Raw genomic sequence first — 20,588 nt, forward strand, 5'->3', positions numbered from 1 at the left:
TACCGGCTTGAATTATCTGGCCATCTGGGAAAGTCGATTTAAATGCAACCAGACACATCAACACAAAAGAAAGTATGTGTATGAAGTGACAGTCAGTAGTTGTAGCGAGGAATCAATCAAACCTAGACACAGTAGATTAGAGACGAGATGAGGAAAATAAGGGAACATAGTTATGATCCTAAAATTAAATTTAACGCTGTAGTTCGGCAACAATTTCTAGAGGCTTAATAAGGCTATTGCCAGTTCATTCTGGCAGTACTGGTCCTATCTGGGTTTTGCCTTCATGGACATTGTGCTGTTACTCATTACTCCACTGTGATCAGTCAACCAAAGAGATGAGCAGAGCATTAGCAGAGTATACAAGATGTTCCATTTAATGCTCAATACCTCAAACACAGGTGGAGAGATCAATAATTTGGTCCAAAGTCACTCATAGGAGTTTAACTTCATACTGATTAACATAATCAGTGACCCCCTCATGTCCTGTTTTTTTTTTTTCTTATGGTTTAATTAGCATTAGGATTATTGAAATAATAATAACTGTTATTAACTTTATTAATTATTAACATGTGGTTAAGGTGAGGAACAGATCTGTGTACACTAAAACTAATGAGAAAATGCTATTACCCTATGGGGTTCAATGTGATGTTGCATCACATTGAACCCCATAGCCTTTATTTGTCACATACACATTACTGAACATTGAAAATCTTTCTTTCGCATATCCCAGCTCGGGTAATGGGGTCAAAGCGCAGAGTCAGGCATGATACAGCACTCCTGGAATAGACAGGGACAAGGGCCTTCCTCAAAGGGCCGACAATGGCAGCCTGGTGGAGCCTTCATTAACCCAGCCTTAACCCGCTTATGGGTGTGACCACGATTAATATCCACAAACTTCTGTCAATATTGTGTACTATCACTATATGTTATATTAATATTAGACTTTACCTAAAGCAAGAGTCAAGCTTGTGTTTAAAATGAAAAAATGAGAGGTACATGGACTCGAATTTGAGAACAGGTTGTGGTTTATTAGAAGTTTCCATACAAAATTCCCATTATCAAAAACAAGTCGGAGTGGTTTGTTCTAAAAAATGTTAATACTGATTAGAGACATATGAACTTTGCACTATTTTCACAAATAAATAAATAAATAAATAAATAAACACAGTCTGTAGTTACCTCAGAGATCAAGTTTGTTCAATAGTAATCCTAACCCTTACTCTAAAATAAAGTCCTACCATGTCATGCAGAACAAAACATTCAGCTTTAACATTCACTTACTGAAGCAGAACAGTGACTTCTACTTTCTCAGTTGCCTTTGATCTCTTCCATTCATAAGTCCCAAAAACATTCCAGCAAATTCTCACATAAATGTTTAATGCATCAAACTGAACCAGCTAGCTATCAGATAATTTAGCTAATTTAGCTAGGGCATAACGAGTCGCACTATAATGTTGCGATCATGGAACAGTGTTTGCTTTTAGAAACTTCTGGAACAAAGACCAGTAAAACAGTAGAAAACAGTCACAGTTTACCTTTGACTCTATGGCAACAGGAATGTTTTTGATTGATTGGCGACTTTCGTTTTAAGATTGTGGTTAGTAGATTGGTTCACCAAAACTTTGAATAACATCAGTATCAAATGCACAAGGTCGTTTATGTGTAAACACACACACTCACACACACTCACATACAATAAATACATACAAAGTCAGTGTGAGATTATTGTCTGATTTTAGTCTGTCTGTACTCTCTGTCTGTGAAAATGACAGATTAATTTGAATGTATACCACAGTAAGTTATTTTCAATCGTTACTGGAGAATGAGACAGAGCAGCATAAAGAAGCAGAGAGAAAAGATGGAAAGAGGTGATGCTCTCTCGACAGCTGATCTGCCCGAACCATTAACTCTACTTCTGTCCCGAGGGCGGGGTTTATAAGGGTGGGCTGGGCTTCGTGATGAACTGGGCCAATCGTTCCTGTAGAGGTCCTCCCTATCAGCCAATCCAGATCCACTCCCGTCCTCATCATCACCTAGACACATACACCACACATACAAACGTTAGGGACAAAATAAATGACAGAAAAAAGAGATACAGTTACTCAAACTCAATGAGACACACTAACTGTGTACTGTGTCCGTGTCCACTCCTTGGTGTGCTAGTGTGAGACGGTGCGTTGCAACTCGAAGTTCCATGAGTAGCTGACGCGTTCTGATGTCTGGAGAACTTTCAACATCCACTTCTGGATTGTTCACCTGATTCACCAAACCATCAGCAGTGACACTCATCACATACCTACACACAAACACACACAGGCTTTGTAAAAAATAAAATACAACAAGGAGTTTTATTTAACCAAAATGACAAAGTGGTGCATTGTGGAATGATGTGAAACTCTTACAATCTTAGATTTGATACATTTTTTAAAAAATGATGTTTTCATGTTCTGAAGAGTTATGTTCCTCTTATACAAAGCAATTTGCCAATGCTAGAAATGATTATATATTTGTGTGTGACATTCATGACACAAGCTTGTTCCATTAATCACTTCCGTTATACCTACAAACAGAAATCTTTTTGGTCTTATTAGTATTTAACAGGACAGAATAATGCAGCTTTTTATGTAATATTGTAAGGATAGCAGCTTTGAGTGGATGTATATAGAAAGAAGAGGCGTGGGTGTGCGTGAATCTATACTGAAATTGTTAATTAAGGAAGAATCCAGTTTTTAATTATGCCAAACTTGGCATCCTAAAATAAATGAATGTTTAAATGTTTATCAAATAAATATGTAATATTCATAAAATAATAGTCAACAGACTTTTTTGAGTGCTGGACATGCATGCCAAGCCAGGAGAAACATTACAAAAATTGCAAAACAATTACATCTTTGCAAGTAAAATATTCTTAAATCTAATCAAACCTATTTATAATTTCCTAAAATAAGAATACATGAAACCAAATATAAAGTTATTGAGTTTATTTCTAGTCAAATATTAATACAATTGCAAGCAAAAACGTATTGTTCTTCAATAAATAAATTCCTAAACTGGCAAAGTTATCTGACAATAAAAAATTTTGAGCGACATTTCACTTAAAATTTTTGTAACATTTGACTAGAAATAAGTTTAATAATCTTACATTTGGCTTGTTATAATTTAAAAACCATTTGCATAGGGACAAAATTGTTCTGGCGAGTTACTGTATGACACAGAACTAAGAGATAAGAAGGAGATAGAGGCCTGGGAAAGTTTACACAAGGTCAGAAAATCCTAAAAGCCTGTATGAGCAGACAAAACAATGCTTTTCAGATCAGATCTGAGTCACTTTCATATGTGGTCCTAGATCGGACATACACTTGATGTCTTAAGTAAGAATGAGCATTAAGATGTCTTAAGGACGAATGAGCAACAGAGTCAGATAAAACTCACCGTCAGTACATGCAAATCAGAATTGAACAATGTGGCTTGTAATATGAACACAGCATTGGAAATATTTGAAGTGTAAGTCTTTGAGTTTACATGAGTACCTTCCACGTGTGTATCCGTTCCAACAGCGCTCCTCATTGGTCACATCGGCAGCCATTTTGTCTTCGTTACAGAGTGAGTGGGGCAGCATTACCCAGAACTCCCTCATTGGCCTCAGACGCTGCTGCAGATCCAATACCTGCACACAGTAATATACATAATGTAAACGAACCCAGTAACACCTAAACCATTACATCATTAACGGCCTAAAAAAGGCAATTACAAATTAGCATCTAATATATAATATTTAATATAGAAAGGCATAAAATCCAACACTTTTGTCCCTTTGTCTTACCAGTCGGTCCATGTTAGTTCCTGCAGCAGTTGTTGGCTTTTCTTCTGGACTGAACGTCCTGAAGGTCTTTCTGCTGTCTCGCTCTCTGTCAGTCTTACGCTCTTTCTCTCGTTCTCTAGGTGATCGTTTGGTTCTACTGGGGGCCGGACGGGGATTCCCACAACCCTGAAACACCTGCACTCACAGACACACACACACACACACACACACACACACACTTAGTTCCATACAATATACTATACTGTGAGGACTGAGAAAGGTGTTTGTTGTTTGTGTTTATATCTTATACCTTGGTGGAGATGCTGATGCTGTTCTCCTGCATGTGCATGATGGCTTCAGAGATTTTCACAGCTACAGAATCAGCAGCCAATTCCACATTGAACGGTCCATTGAGTCTTTCAGCCAGAGAGAGGAGAGAGTCTGGCACAGACACAGACACACTTCATTTTAAAGGAAAGAACAAAGTCCCATCACTAACAGGCTTGTCATCCTTTTAAGGTGATCTGGCCCCAAAGCATGGTTCTCTAACCAATCTTTGCTATTCACCAAATACAATAGTTCACAGCCGCTTGTCTTTGCCAATAATTTGTCTTTCAGTGAATAAGCACAGTCCCTTAACTGTAACATGTAACTGTAACAGTCCCTAACCATAACAATGCCTATCAAGCCAAATGCCTCAATATACTTGTGGCTTACCAGTGACAGATCATACCAAAGCCATCAGACATCTGCCACCCCAACCACAGTGTTTAAACAATATATTTTTTTGACAAATATTTTTGCATGGTGCCTGAAATATACTGCTCAAACAATTAAGAGAACACCTTGTACCTTACATATTGTAATAATTCTACCCAAAATTAGTCTCATAATTATATTTTTGCCCAATTTTTAGTTCCATTATTATAATCATGACACAACCATAGTACTATAAGAAAAGCATTTTAAAAACATCACCATTTCTATCAGTAAAAGACCAATGTAATTAAATATTAGAGTACACAAGACAACATACTAAAGTGTAAAAACGTCTGTCATGGTTCAAATGTCCCTTAAAATAAATGTCTGCTTAGCCACCAGGTCCTAGCTAAATCACTGACTCTTATAATTGCTCACCAATGAAGCGGTTCCACTCCGAGTTAAGCTCTGCATGATTGGCCAGACAGCCCTTCATGATGTTCAGGCATAGTGGGTGGCAGGACCGGAGCGAGGGACTCCCACCACATAGAGGACAGTACAATTGACGCATCAAACCCTTCCCGCAGTCTGCACTTACACTAAACTATAGTTAAACAAAAGAGAGAAACAGAGAGATCCATATATTCAGAAAAGATCACTTACAGTACAAACACACCTAAACATAAAAGCCACCTGCCTATACTATAAAACTACCAGTATCACCCATTACTACATTGCCTATGTTATAAAACTATTGCCAGGCCTTTGCAGAATGTAGATTACGCCTTAATAAATCAGTCACATGATGAATTATTGTGGAAAACAAGAAGGGAAGAACTTGGGATAGAGCTTATGAGAAATATTTGCAGTATAAAGACTTAACTAGAATTAAATTGGAGCTTTCAATAGAGTCTTTTTACAAACTACTGTTATATCATAACTCCATTTCATGACAGCTGTGTGTGCGTATAAAAGCCTCAGGGTTACTGTCTGGTAATTAATCTACAATCAAATGTGTGAACACTGTGAACTTTCAAGACTTACCTTAATGGCTTTGTTAACAATCTCTCTGCCTGCAGAAAGGCCCTGCACTAAAGCCCTCGCAGCAATTAAAGCACGAGACAACTAAAAACAGGGGAGAGAAAGAGAGAACAAGACATGCACATATACGATAAGAGAGAGCGACTGTGTATAAATTCGTTAGTGCATAAATAGTCACTCCCAAATAAATGCACTCTAGCACAGTGGTTCCCAAACTTTCAAGCCAGCGACCCCTAATTGAAGATCGACAAGATCTCGCGACCCCCACTATCAAAAACAAGCAATGAACATAACAAGCTGTTCACAGTATTTTGACTACATTTACTATACATCAAAATAATTCTTGCTTATTTTTTCATAGGAAGGGTGTACTTGTTTTTTTGTTTTTTTTTGCGTGTTGAGCAATCATGTGTTTTGCCGGGCTTCATACTTTCATGAGCAAGCACTTCTGAACAGATTACACATTGAGGGTAATCTACGTTGTCAACAGTAGAGCAAGTGAATCCATACTTTATGAATTCTTCCTGATATTTTCGACGTTTCCTACTTTGGTCTGACGGGGTCTTGCTCTTACGCTTGGTCGATGTACATGGTTCTGATGACTCAGGCAAACTGTCCACAATTTCCTCAACATTTTTAGATTTGCGAATAACAAATATATCCATCTCGGCAGTTGCGGTTTTCACGTGCAGTTGTGCGCTTTAGCAATAACTAGTGAGCCAGTCGCTGCACAGTAACGTCATATCTTTAGGTCGCAAATTTTTTTTTTTTTAACACTAACACTCAATCATTATCTTTACAAATCAGAAAATATTTATTTATAGCATTTACTTGTAATACTGAAAAGTGTGTATTATAATCACAAAAAAAGACGTAATTTTTTAATCCCTCTCGTGACCCCATGAAACTATTCCGCGACCCCCAGTTTGGGAACCACTGCTTTAGCATATGTCTCTTTTATCTTTGCACATCTGGATCAAGATCTTTTACCCATTTTTTGCCCTGTCTTGGATGATTTAATGGACAACATTAGTTAATTAAATTTTTCACATCTCCATAACATGATGGTACCACCACCATGTTTCAATGTAAAGAGTTTCTGGAGGCTTTCAGGAACAAGTATATTGATTTTGAAATCACTTAACTACTCACACATGTGTAAACTCTATTTAACTACAAGACATGTTCAAGTCAAACCAGGACTTTTAATTGTGCAGAAAAACAGAAGACAGTAAAAACTATTTATCTCTCTATATTATCCACTGCTGCATTAATGGAATTATTTTAGTGTTTCACTAGCGCTTAGAAACCAAAAAGGTTGAAAGCTTTCTCAGTAGACTGACCTCATGATTGGATTGTGTGCTTCACATCTGAGTCTTGTAGAAGAATCTAAATTCTTGTAAGGTGGAGTTTGTATATAATTGTGTGTACAATCCTCACCGACAGATGTGTCTCTTCTGCAAGAGGCAGACATGATATCCATAGATTTTCAAGTATCAGGCGTTCCATTTGCTGATGCTGTATGTGTTCATGGGAACCACTGCAGTGGGCTATGAGTCATCTTGGCCAGAATTGTCATTCAATTACATACTTTCTTCTTTAAAGCATTTGCACAATTCAGTTTGTTTATTGCACCTAAGAGTCTCATCAACCTACTGTGCTTAAAGTCTTCTCTAACTGTCAATCAATTTTATACCTTCATTTACAAGAAATTTCATCAATTCCTGGTTTCACATGAACATAATAATTATATGAACTCTGAGATGTCCACATCTAATTTAGTTGTAGTAAATGCGAAATAAAAACTCAAATAAAAAAGTTAATAATTTGTACATATTCAATTAATTTAACCCTCATTAAACAAATTTACTGTTAAGTCCATTTCAGTGCCAGGTTATAACACTATGAAATGTAATGTAACATTCTTGTCTTGTGTGGTGTGTGTGTGTGTTACCTGGGTGCTGAGTTTGCGTTGGAGTTCCCCGAATGGCTGCAGATGTTGTGTGTGTTTGCTTACACACTCCAGATAATCCACACTGAAATGATAGTGAGGGTTCAACAGAGTGAACACCCGCTCGACCAACTCCGTCCAGAAATCTGACACAGCTTCTGATACATACACACCTCCATCTAGACCCACAAACACACAAAAGACGCATCATTACAATGTCTTTTCTTTGAATGTGTTTGATTTCTCCTGATTGCTCCACTTACACTTCTCCTATTCCTATCTCACCTGTAAGTTACCTGAACTCCTGAATTCATGCCACACATTCTGTATATTTTCAAGATATTCTGTAGTGTAATCCATATATAAGTTCGCAGGAACTCTGATCACTGCACTGTGGTTTAATTGCGCCACACAGGCCTAATAAGAGGTCTAATAATGCCCCCTTGTGGGACCCTGTGGAATTTGTGTATATGTGGAATTCCAATACAGCATGGCACTTGGACAGTTTTTATTTTTTTATTTTTTTATTTTAAGGTTCGTCTATAAACAGAAACAAAACATTGACCAACTGAGGTCAGTATGTGTATGTATTTAGCACACTTAAGGTACAGTGCCTCGTCAATAAAAGTTTGTTGTTTCTGAAAGGTCAAATTAATGCCCTGCATCAAGCAAAGAAAACATTACATTTACTTATATACAGTAGGCTAAAAACAGTCCAATACATTGGTAAAGAAATCATGAATGCGCATTGTCAGAAATCACTTAAATGCTTGGTGAAGTTGCATTGTGAAAATAGAAAATGTTTAATGGTGAAAGTAAGATCATTTCCACCCACACAATATGACGAGAGCTCAGAGAATTAGGACTACACCATAAGAAAACCACTTGGTCACTTAGGGAGACTAATGAGAGAAAAAAAATCGTAAATTTGCTTGGTAGCAAACTCCCTACCTCAGAGCAATGGAAGAAGATCATGTGGTCTGATAAGTTAAGATTGACGCTATTCCAGAGTGAAGGGCGAGTCAGGGTAAGACAGGAAGCACATTAAGCACCCATTATGCATAGTGCCTACTGTTCAAGCCTCTGGAGGCAGTGTATGTTCCGGGGTTGCTTCAGTTGGTCAGGTCTAGGCTTAGCAGCGCTAGGTGCCAACTAAGGTTATTCTATTAATGTTTTTTTTTTTTTATTGGGACTGAACGGTTCTGGGAGCATGAGGAATTATTTTTACACTTGACTCGGCCACCACATTGTGTGCCTTAGCCAAAACTAAAACAGGTTTAATTAAACATTATAGTGTGCGACCTTTTTTGTGGGCCAGACAGTGTATATACCTACTGAAATAAGAGACAAATTTATGGAAACAGTGTGTGGCTTTTTTAGCTGTGGTGCACATTGATTTTTAGGCCATGGATTGGATCCGCTTGTCCCCTTAGGGGAAAGCATCACGGAAAATCAATACAAAGTTCTTTTGAATAATAACCTTCCAATAATGATGTCCCATGCTGAAACATTTTTATCCTAATGGGGTGGTCTCTTCCAGGATGACTTCACCTCCATCCAAACCATAATAGGGGTCACTGAATAGTTTGATGAGAATGAAAATAGCGTGACAAGTGTATGGCTCTGATGGTCAGAGAATCTCAACCTCAGTAATCAACTATTGGAGTCTTTGGAGCAATCTTGTGGCCACAATCACAGTAAAAAAATTAATAAATCAGGTAGTATTATTGAGGAGAATGGTACACATACCTGTGTAGTATTGTCTCAGCTGTGTGAAAAGTTGTTGGAAGAGGCGTGTGTTCTGTGTGTACAGCCGTCCGTACGTCTTAGTGAACATCTGATTCATTGACTTCTCTGATACACCAATTAACTCACGGAAAAACTCTGTCATCACACAGGAACAAAACAAACTGAGACAGTTTCTCCAAAATCACACATCTCAAATGTCCATGGTAATGAAATGTGACAAATGTTAATTAGTGTACTTGCCACCAAGACATGTTTAGCATTTGCACTTGCACTAGCATTTGCCAGGTTAAATTAATTGCTCTCTAGCCATTTTTCAGTGTTCAAATTCCAGCAACTGTTTAGATATTTTAAATTACTGTTAAAGTGACAAAAATGGTTAAAATGATTGTCTCATGGTGAAATAAGGAAAAAACTAGAGTGGGCTGATTGACAAGAGGGATACAGTTAGCACTCCGTGCATGTATGTTGTGTACCTACAATAAATGTAAGTACAAGGAACGTGTACCCAATTTTCAGGCCACTGGGTATAGTTAAATAAGTTAACAAACTAATTCAAGTGAACTTATATTGAATGTGTGGTCCTTCTCACCATCATAACGACGGTGTGTGTGGGTGAAGCTTGTCAGCAGGAATTGACTGGTCTCCTCAACAGAGGACAGGAAGTCAGCTTCACTTTGCCGTACCAGCGTTTCTTCCATCACACTTGTACAGCACGTGTAATCACGAGGACAGAAACGCAGGTGTTCGCCTGCCAATTAGACCACAATATATTACACAATGTCCAGTCAGACCAAATTATATTTCACACCAGCCGATATAAGCAATAATAAATCACACGCTGACCTGTAGGAGAATAAACATATAACACTATGAGCGATGAGAGAGAAATATATTAGCTAGTCCAAAATATAATTACACACCTGCTGATAAGAGTAAAATGCATCATAAGCCAGCCAGTAAATTATGATATACCAAACAATGGTTAATCATAGCCAAACACAGTGTATCACACAGAAGGCAGAATCAGAAAATGGCAAAATATATTAACCTGAACAATAAAGGCAAAATAATGCAATTTAATTTATACGAGAACAATGAGATTTAATTTACTTTATGTAACTTTAATGTCAGCAAAATAGGAATGATGGGAATGAATATTACATTATTAGCACCTCACTATCATGTCCACTTTACTAATTCACCACCATGACGTCAATCACAACAGTGGATTGCAGAAGTACCGTTAACCAACATTAGGCTGCTACGTATTCGCGTTGATAATTACTTTCGCGGTGTATTTCGGAGACAAAATATATAACAGAAAGATTACCTGATGCTTTGACTCACATTTAAAAGAGGAACCTAGCAATTGATAGCTTCCGTTCTGCTGATTATTTTCATATGCAGTATGTTGTGGTGGACTTTGCAACTTATTCAAAAGAGAAACATGCATGTGAAACTAGGCGGAGAAGGTAATAAGGATATTAAGTTTGATTTGTTATCATAACATGATTAATAAATGATTCCTGGATTTGGTGGCGTTTGCTAGCGTTAGTGTTAGCTCATTCGTTTGCTAGCGTTAGTGTTGGCTCATTCAATGGTTCTGTTGCCAATTAGAGATAAGTAATACTGACATTTCAAATTCCTAATTAAATACCTGAAGCTGAATCTCAAATGCTGTTGGTGGAATGAAAATGAAAAGCTAGTACACTATGTACTATTGCATTGTAATACAATCTCTTGTTTAACACACAAAGTAGTGCCCTTGTTCAGGGATTAAAGTAAGATATCCCATTTAGCTTTTTGTTAGAAACTACATGGCTTTGTAACTGAAAACATAAAACAAATGATTCAGAGGCATTTGTAAAAATGTATAAGTAGTTACTAAGGAGACTGTTGTTTAGGGTGCTACAACATTATCAGGTGTGCTTTCTTGGTAAAAAAAAAAAAAGTGCTTACATGACTGGTTTTAGATGTGGGTTTTGGCACTGACACCCACTAAGTAAGGTCCCTTTTGCTATCTAGAGGAGGGTGGGACCATGGCTGACAGACGTTGGGATGACATGTACAAAGGTCAATAGCCTTGAAACACTCTTTAACTGATGGCAGAAAATGTTTAACGGTTAAAGTAAGGTCATTTCCACACCAACAATATGTGTGTTTGCTTAGAAGAGGTGTGAAACTAGGGAAGAGGTTGAGGAACTCAAAATAAAATTCAGTGCAAAGAAATATGCAGGAGTTCTTCACAAGTGTAAGTGACCATAGAGATTCCTTACACAAGGTTTAGAGAAGTGTGCAAACAAGGCAAATTAACTATTAGGAGAACCCACAACCCACAGGATAAATAGGTCCCAATGTAAGTATCTCTGTTTATTTATTTTTCTTTATTCATTAAAAAAAAAAATGCAGGGCGCCAGAGCCTTGAGTCATCCAAATTGGCCAGAAGGGGCTTGATACAATGTTGCCTAAAAAAAAAATTGTGTCTCATCAGCGAAACAATAAAAGAAATGCCATATTTGTTAATGATAGATTCAGAGGAATCACATACAGTGAAAAAAAAAGAATGGGATCAAGAATAGACCTTTGTGGTACCCCACAAGTCAGTGGAGCTGGGGAAGATGTGAGTCTACTGAGGCTGACTGGAAAGGTGCTGTTAGTCAAATAGGATTAAAACCAGTTTAAAGCAGACACACAGATGCCAGAGTTATTATTAGTATTATTAGTAGTATATTTTCTCTCTAATTTGCTATGTATTTTTATGGTTGTACTACTACATATTCTTGTGTTTTTAATCTTGTATAGCACTGTTAACTTTTGTTGTTTTTAAATGTGTTAGTAACTAATTACAGAATAACCTTACTTCAGGTTAGACTACACCACTAAACAGACTCATCTAGAATAGCACATCTGGCAATTCTAAAAAATTTTTTTAGGTTTTCGCAGTTAAAAGACTGTGGACAGCCTTTTTCATTTTTCAAAAGCAGATCGAGCACATTTAGCTTTTTTTTACAACAGCTTTTATTTTTGCCCAGCCAGCAGGCTCACTTCACTGATCATGTGACAGAAATTATGCACTTGACTCTTTTTGAAGGTCTGGCATTTTTATATAAAATTCCATGGTTAGTTATTTTGTAAGTATTTATTTCTGCAGCAGCATCCATGGGAATTTGTAAAGTAAGAATTTCATTCTAATAAAGAAGCTTATACAACTTGCTTAGGTGTTTAGGGAGAAAAGGCAGACGCTTGAGCAATGCACATGCTCAGTATTGATCTGCTCCCATCTCCCCCCCTCCCCCTCTCGCTCTCTCTCTCTCTCACACACACACACACACACACAAAGATGTAAATACTCCAGTCTCATCCCAAATTCTCTTCACACCTTCAGTTTCCCTTTTGTTCTCTCCTCCAATGCCATTAATGACTCTCATCATCCCTCTCTTCACCATCTGCTGCCCTGACCCACGGGACCTCACACATACACACCCACACACCCCTAAAATCTCTGGGCAAAAATGTCTATGCAAGTGTTTCCGATAAATACACTCCAGAGAGTCGGCTGTCAACACTCAATAGCACACACACACGCACATCACACTCTTTGTTGAGTCCCCCAGCCAAGTAAATGTAAATGAATCAAAATGCACCAGTATTGATCTGCTCAAAGCACAAAGCATTGAGTAATGTGCGCATATACACACACACACATACACCACACACAAACACTTTTCACATGTTAAATGCTAATTCATCATTCCAGTCAGCTTAACAACAAAAGTTAATATTTAGCGAATTAACTTAATTCCTTGGACCTTCAAGAATCACATGCAGCTGTCCAGATGTCCAAGTCAGACATCTAAATCAGAGTTATTTTAACCACTCCACTTACACTGCACTTACTGTCATACGCTGTATTGTTTTATACACACAATTACATGACTTTAAAAACTTTGATTTTTTTTATTATAAAAAAATATATTTTTATTTGTATTTCGTATTAACACATGCAGTAAGCATGATTGTGATGCATCACTAATAAAATGTACATAATAAAATGAGGCTCTAAATAATAGAAGCTTTTTATATAGGGAAAGTTTAACATAATTACAGATAGCAATTACAAATAACATTATTTTAAAGCAGACACCAGTCCATCCATCTAGGACCCTCTGAAGTCTCACTAAGGACCAATGGTGACTGTTGTCAGATTTTTGCAATTGTGGTGGGACCTCTGGTCAACATGTGCATTCAAACACTATGGGTAATTTGGAAATGCCAATTAGCCTAATCTGAATTTCTTTGAAATGGGGGGGGGGAAACTGGAATGCCTGGAGGAAACCCACCAAGCATGTGGGAGAACATACAAACCAAACTCCACTCACACGGACTCCGAGGTGGAAATCAAACCAGGACCCACATGGAAGTGCAAGGCAACAGCGCTAACCACTAAGCCACTAAGCCATTAAACCAGCCTTTAAACACACCAAGTGTTTGAAATACAGTAACACAGTATGTGGTCATATACAAGCATAATTGCATTTAAAATTTCTGTTTTTATATGCAAAGCAATATATAAAGGAAAGAAGTAAAATATTGTTATATTGCTTATATGTTATTTTTGAAGCACAAAATTGTTTTTAGGATTATTTTTGACAAATTTAGATTGCAAAAAGTGGTAGATATTTGGCGTTTTAAGTATAACCGATCATCCAGTAAAGGTAAACTGAGGAAGGTACACCAGGAATGAATGGGTGCATTAAGTTATTAAAATGAAAATGTAATAAGACAAAAGTTTGAATAAAAAAAAAAGTATAGACTATGACAAAAGTAGACTATGCATCAGAGAAGCCTGATTAGAGATTTACATGAAATCAATAATATAGGCTAAGACTATTAATGAATCCAATTAATCAGTTTTTCTTTTTTTGCACCATAATTTATTTCTAATATTAATGAAAGTGTAGTGGAACGGTTAAAATTTTAACTTAAAATGTATTCAGTGTGTGTGTGTTTATCTTACCGGACATGGCGTTGAGGGGCGCCGCGCTAGCGCTGTAGCCCCGCTCTCCGTACGCGCGCCTGGACTCGGAGCAGCTCCGCGCGCTGACGGAACCGAACAGCGCACACGCGAGCACAACCCGCACGAGCTCGTGCAGCGGGACCACCACTGTCTTCCTCATCATCCACCATTCACACACACACACACACACGCGGGCTACTTTAAAGTTAGTTGTTTTCTCATCAGTTTTGACGGTAAACACGGTATAACGCCCTCACGACAAATAAATACAATAATAATAAAAAAAACTCTAGACCCGGCTCTCACCGCACGTGCACTGCACCGCGATAAAAGGGAACCCTTTATCGATTGGTGTGCACGAGCTCCTGCTGCTGCCCGGTCTTTGTTTCTGATCAATTCTCCAGCATCCCTCCCTCCCTAATACAGAACAATGGGACAAAGAGAGAGAGAGAGAGAGAGAGAGATGGTGGGACGGGGAGGAGAAGCAAGCAGATGGAGTCAGATGTTTAATTAAAAGAAAATCTGAATTGCATTGCATCTAAAACCTGTTTGTGTAGTGTGTGTAAGGTGTTTTGTCCCCCTAGTCAGCACAACCATCATTGTGCAAATGCTAAAGGGGGATTTACTTTAAATCATCACATCCATCATCTACAAAAATTAATTTGAGAGATCATGCAAAACCTTATTATAGCCCTGTGCGTGTGTTGAGCTGACAGGTTCATGCGTGAAATCAATAAATCAGTTTGACTTTTCAGTTCCTTAGTTCACTCATTTAAAAGGCTATTAGATAGGCATAATAAAAAATAAACGACTTATTTGCTTATCAATAATGTCATCAAATTGTACAGAACGTTGGACGAAAATATTGTGTTGTGTTTTTACTCTAAAGATCATATATGTGAATGGTAAGTGTACAGATCTTTTTTCATTTATAGACCCCTGTTTTAGAATGATAAAGACATACGCTCTCTCTCTCTCTCTCTCTCTCTCTCTCTCTTTTCCCCTCTCTATGACACACACAGTTAATACTGCAATTAATATTTAATGTCCATTCATGTGTTCTTCCTCCCTTGTTATCTTATCTCTGTCACAAGCAAACCCTGAGACTATGTTTAAACTGCATTTTGCAAATGATTTTTTTTTTTATGTTTTAGGCACTTTTATATTAGCTGTATTGTTTTAAAAGACAAACCACACCCATTTATCACATATTTAAAGGCATACCGTAAAAACATAGCACAACCATAAGCAGGTTAAAAAACAGTGTGTGCGCAAATGAGGGTGGATGGTGTGGGGGTGGGCAGGGGTATTAAGTGCTAGCAGCAAGGGCAATTCGAAGTGCTACTAAATTTTGCTTTTAAACACAGCAAGCTGTCAGGGTTTTGTAAGGACACAAGCCTTATTGTATTAGTAAACTATCTTTAAATTAAGTAAATTTATAACAAGCAGAATGTGGATAGTAGATTGACAAAGAGCAACTTTTGATGAAACAAATGTGTAGGAGGCATTTGAGAACCAAATGGTTAGTAGTAGAAGTAGAAAAAACAAGAAGTAGTCTAATACAGGTACAAGTACAACGCCTGTTAGAGCTTATTTAATAATAGTTTTAAATCCATGATCATCCTGTCACTTAGATTCCGGTTAAACAAAGTCTGCTAGTTTAAACAGTATAACCCAGGAGAACCAGTCGTCTCATTCTAGCTGAGGAGTCCTCCAAAACTTAAGGTTGTCAAAAGAGACTGCCTTTGGGCTGCACACCTGCGTTTGTGCCGATTAGCCTTTGTGGCACTGAACTAACTGTTACAGTAACTGTGGCACATAATGCAGTGTTGCATTATGAAGGGCTTTTCGCATAAAACCAAAATCAAGTGTATGGATTGGATGATTGGAGCTTCTCAATGGGAGCAGCTGCAAGAACAACAACCCAATGGTGTAAAGTGATATTTGACTGTTCATTGAACAGTGGACCTCTGGGTCCCTTTGCAAGTAAAAGGCACCCATCATTCTGTATGGAGTAACGCTAAAGGCTTTCACCCAAACTTCAATATGTGACGCACTGGGAGTGGGAATGAATTAAACACTGAGATCCCTTACTCATATAGCGTCAGGTCATAGGCCGTGAGAGGGCAGGGCAGGACTCTTGATGCAGGAGATAATAGAGCTGGGGTCCACATAGCCCAAAAACTCCTTTAATGAATCATGTGTTCAGATACTTAATTCTTTACTTAAAATAGTAATACATACAATAAAAAAGGACATCTGTAGATTTTATCATGCATAAATGTAGAATAGTTTGAGTACAAACACATGGCAGGGCGAAGAAATTCTTAAATCCTCCATTACATTTCCACCATTATATTCTTTACATTTGCTATATAGAGCTATTAGCTATCAATATTGAGCTATAAGGATTCAGATTCAGAGTTTTTCTAAATGACTGACAGCTTTAATGATTATGAAAGACGCGCTCTTTACTCAATTTTTGTAATTTCATTCTCAATTAAAAGAAAAGGCTTTGTTTTTTCATTTAACTTTGTGACAGGGTACAAAGAAGTCAAACATAGATTTTTAAATAGCATCATAATGATTTAATGAATTGTGTGTTTGGCTTAAATACCTTTATGTGCACAAGACTTTTGCAAAAAAAATTATGGTTATTTATAGTCTCCATATAAAATAAATGAATAAAAAAAATTGACCACACAATCCTCCTTGAATTATTATTTTTAATTTGACCGCTGATTATAGTACAGTGTTCTTTAGAATTGTGCTGAATGAAAAACGAGCAGTGTCTGCCATGTTTTCACCTTGCTCCGTTCTCGCAAATATTTCCACTTTTGTCTCCATCATTATGCATAAGCTTGGCGCTTCTTAGCAGTGCCAGCTTCCTCACTGGTGCTTTTATGCTTGCTTCTGAAGTTAGAGAAAAATAAACTTGATCAGATTTAGGAATTCCAAAAAGGGGTGGCATATTTTATTTTTAAACAAAGTGTGGTAAATCATCTATATACACATAGAACATTAAGGGGAAAAAACGCAGTAATGCAGTATCTGGGATTTATGCTAAATAATTTAGCTAACGTTTTCTGGAAGCTTCTATTTTTGGCGTCATGTTAAAGTTGACCCACGCTTCGCGCGCATAGTGCCAGGTAGCGTTGCTGGGGGAAACCTTATAAATCAACCAATCACGGCTTACTTAGTGTTAATTTCGGCCAATCATTGTGCAAGACGTTTTAACCAATCAGAACGCCCGATTTCTAACGCGATTTGATATTTAGGTTTGACAGAGTTGACGGGACAACTTACAAACATCTCAGAATAAAGGTCCGGTAAGATAAACTACCCTAAGACAGTTTTAGCAAAATTAGCTAAGAACGTGAATATAAAAGTGGTCTCAAAATGTGGAAAATTGTGATATTTTCTTATATTTGACACTCGATAAATAAAAACACCAGCTAATATCTCCATAGGGTAGCTTTGTAGCTAACTAGCTGAGCAAAATACAACAGACTTGACCAGCATGTAGTCGCGTATTTTATTCTTAGATATTTTTTTTTCCTGTCAGAATTTTAAACATCTGTATCTGAGAACAAAAATAGATTATTTTTGTTTTCTAAAATAAAAAAAATCGTGGTATTATGAAAATATTTAATGAGTTTATAATGCTAACACTCAGCAATAACCATCTTTTTTTCTGTTGAGGGAAGGTTTGGGGTTCTTATTTATTATGACAGGGAAAAAAAGTTTTAAAAAGGTGAACTTTGTAAGGGCAAAGAAAACCTAAATTTTTATGACACAAAATTGATACATTGGCCATTTTCTGCAGTTCTGCTGGTGGAAATACCTTGTTGGTGAGAGTCAGGAGAATAGGCCAAGATTGGCTGGAACACGTGACTACACTGACTGTAGGCAGATATCTGTGGGGAAAATATGAAAGTAAAATAACTCAAATTGTTTTGTCATTTGATGAAGATAGTCCAAGCTGTCTTTATTTGGATAAAGCACGTCCATCGTCTCAGCACGACGTAAAAAAAAAAAACAACAACAACATGGTGCTGGCAGATTCTGACCTGGAAAGGTATGATGACAATGTTGTCAATGTTGTATGTTGAAGTATGATGTGCTTTATATATCAATCAGACTCTTTCCATGTGACCAGTCCATACATAAGTTAATACAGAATTTTTTAATATGTAGTTTTGGTTTTGTGTTATTCTTATAGATGTAACAGAAATTAACGAAAAACCATGGTGCCCTGGTGTCAATATAATAGATTATTTGTCTTGTGTGTGAATAGTTTGAGTCCTGTGGAGTCAGATGATCTTTCAGGATCAGATGAAGACTTTGAACCCAACATGAGAAAAACAAAGAGGAAAAAGGGACCAGCTCCAGGAGACACAGTGACAGTAAGTGCTTTTTCACTAAGGCAAACCGCAAAGTTATCTGTATTCTGGCTGAGAGTGTATGTGTCCCATTCTAACTGTAAAATTATAAAAGTATGAGGACTTTCTCTCTGGAGGGTATCTGATTTTGATTTGATGGGCATAAACAGTAAAATTCAGAAATAAAACGGACATATCTCTTGTGACGGTAAAATATTTGAGGTGTTGCCATATTTCCCCCCTCCTCTTGATGTGAGAGAAATCATGAGACACAGCAAGTTTGCCTTAATAGGGCCCCCCAAGTGGTGCAGTGGTAAAGTGCTCGCCCTATCATCCGGAGATTGCTGGTTTGATCTCTGAGGGCTGCTGTAGCCTCTTCCAGTGGCTTCTTGTTGGTGTTTTTATTAAAGAAAATAAAATGCATGTTAAAATCAAAAGTGTCCAAAATTGTGGTAAAACATTAATTCAAATTAAATTAATTTATGATGAAAGTTGCCTTTTTTTGCCGCTGACAGAGAAGCAATTTCTGTCAGATATATTACCCTTGCATTTGTCTCTTTCTCAGCTTTCTAAACGGCCCAGACGAACAGCAGGCAGCACTTCCAGTCCTTCGCTTACACCCTCACCTGGAGCTTCTCGCACAACAAAACACACACCTGCCCCACAGCCCGAGACAGATAGGGCCGAAAGAAGGAAGACTGGGAACATGTTTGTGGCTGTGAGATCAGGACGCTCCGCACTGGTGGTGAGAGAAAGAAAAAAGTGATTATGTACAGTCATTGCCAAAAATATCGATTCCCTTGCAATTTTGTCAGAAAATGCAACACTTCTCTCAGAAAATTGTTCCAATTGCAAATGTTTTGGTGTTGCATGCTTATTGTTTTTGTTTGCAATGGAACAATACAAAAAACAGATGAAAAGTCAAACTTGGTGCAAATAGTAAATAATTGCTTTTTAGCTAATAAAAGAAACAAATATTTGCTTTTCAAGCATGTGATGCTCCTGTAATTTGTATTTAGACACACCTGTAGCAGGTAACAAATAGGCAATATAGTAATCACACTTCTAACCAGTTAAAATGGAGAAACGTTGACTCAACTTTTGTTGTGTGTCACACTAAGTATGGAGAAAAGAAAGAAGTGTAAAGAGTTGTTTGTGGATTTGAAAGAAAAAAATGTTGGAAAACATTAACAATCGCAATTGCAGTCCATCTCCAGATATCTTAATGTTCCTGTATTCAATGTGCGAAATATCATAAAGTTTACGGCACGTGGCACTGTTGCTAGCCTTGCTGGACCTGGAAGTAAAAGCAAAATTAATGATTTACACTATTTGTTACCATCTGAATGAAAAGGGACGCTATGGTGGAAGATCCAGTAGGACACCACTACTGACACAAAGGCATAAAAAAGCAAGACAGTAATATGTGAGTACCAAAACATTTGCAACTGCAACAGTTTTCTGAGAGTTGCATTTTCTGACAGAATTGCAAGGATGCCAATATTTTTTGCCATGACTGAATAACATTCTCTTGTTATCAGGTTTTTACACAGTAACACAAATTTATACAGATATACAGATGTTATTATATTATTATACAGATGACTGACAGGAAAAAGTTGTGTAAGTGTTAAATGTGCATGTCTTTAAGTCAATCCCATAGAAAATGAGAACAACATATTGAAGTAATCTTTATTTGGGGAAGTTTTTTCTTTTTTACAAATTACTTAATTTATGAATACGCCCTTATAATTGGTGGTGAGTTCTTATAAATTTACACGTGGATTAAATTGTCAAGTTTGTAAATATTTTAAAAAATTAATGTGCATTTAAATTTAATCCTTTCAGAAATGACTTGTCCCATGTAAAACCCTGCATAAGTTTGTGATCTTTGCATGGGAGCAAAGCAAACAATCAGCATTTAAAAATATTTGTAAATTTACCCTT

General features: G+C 37.2%; 2 protein-coding genes across 2 annotated transcripts in view; one reads left to right on the top strand and one right to left on the bottom strand.

The window, feature by feature from the left end:
• Positions 1 to 1,025: 1,025 nt before the first annotated feature.
• gpc2 (glypican 2) lies at positions 1,026 to 14,622 on the bottom strand. Its single transcript, XM_053515000.1, has 11 exons — positions 14,260 to 14,622; positions 9,832 to 9,990; positions 9,243 to 9,377; positions 7,497 to 7,672; positions 5,546 to 5,626; positions 4,940 to 5,105; positions 4,113 to 4,243; positions 3,824 to 3,997; positions 3,531 to 3,667; positions 2,127 to 2,296; positions 1,026 to 2,033 (listed from the first exon to the last, which is right to left on the bottom strand). The coding sequence occupies exons 1-11, from the start codon at positions 14,420 to 14,422 to the stop codon at positions 1,813 to 1,815; spliced, it is 1,713 nt and encodes a 570-aa protein (XP_053370975.1). The 5' UTR covers positions 14,423 to 14,622; the 3' UTR covers positions 1,026 to 1,812.
• A 2,891-nt stretch (positions 14,623 to 17,513) lies between these two features.
• LOC128545064 (cohesin subunit SA-1) overlaps positions 17,514 to 20,588 on the top strand; it is a 33,143-nt gene continuing 30,068 nt past the window's right edge. The window contains exons 1-4 of the mRNA XM_053515401.1: positions 17,514 to 17,583; positions 18,232 to 18,337; positions 18,557 to 18,665; positions 19,207 to 19,386. Of these exons, the coding sequence (XP_053371376.1) occupies positions 18,309 to 18,337; positions 18,557 to 18,665; positions 19,207 to 19,386 (318 nt within the window). The 5' untranslated portion in view covers positions 17,514 to 17,583; positions 18,232 to 18,308. The remainder of the gene's footprint in view (positions 17,584 to 18,231; positions 18,338 to 18,556; positions 18,666 to 19,206; positions 19,387 to 20,588) is intronic.

This window comes from Clarias gariepinus, chromosome 16, assembly GCF_024256425.1.
Source record: "Clarias gariepinus isolate MV-2021 ecotype Netherlands chromosome 16, CGAR_prim_01v2, whole genome shotgun sequence".
In the NCBI taxonomy this organism is placed as follows: domain Eukaryota; kingdom Metazoa; phylum Chordata; class Actinopteri; order Siluriformes; family Clariidae; genus Clarias; species Clarias gariepinus.

Coding starts and splice junctions, on each gene's coding strand:
- gpc2 (XM_053515000.1), bottom strand. CDS start 14,422: ATGATGAGGAAGACAGTGGTGGTCCCGCTGCACGAGCTCGTGCGGGTT. Junction 5,106..5,545: donor TTGTTAACAAAGCCATTAAG/GTAAGTCTTGAA, acceptor GTTTAACTATAG/TTTAGTGTAAGTGCAGACTG. Junction 3,998..4,112: donor GCATCAGCATCTCCACCAAG/GTATAAGATATA, acceptor CTGTGAGTGCAG/GTGTTTCAGGGTTGTGGGAA.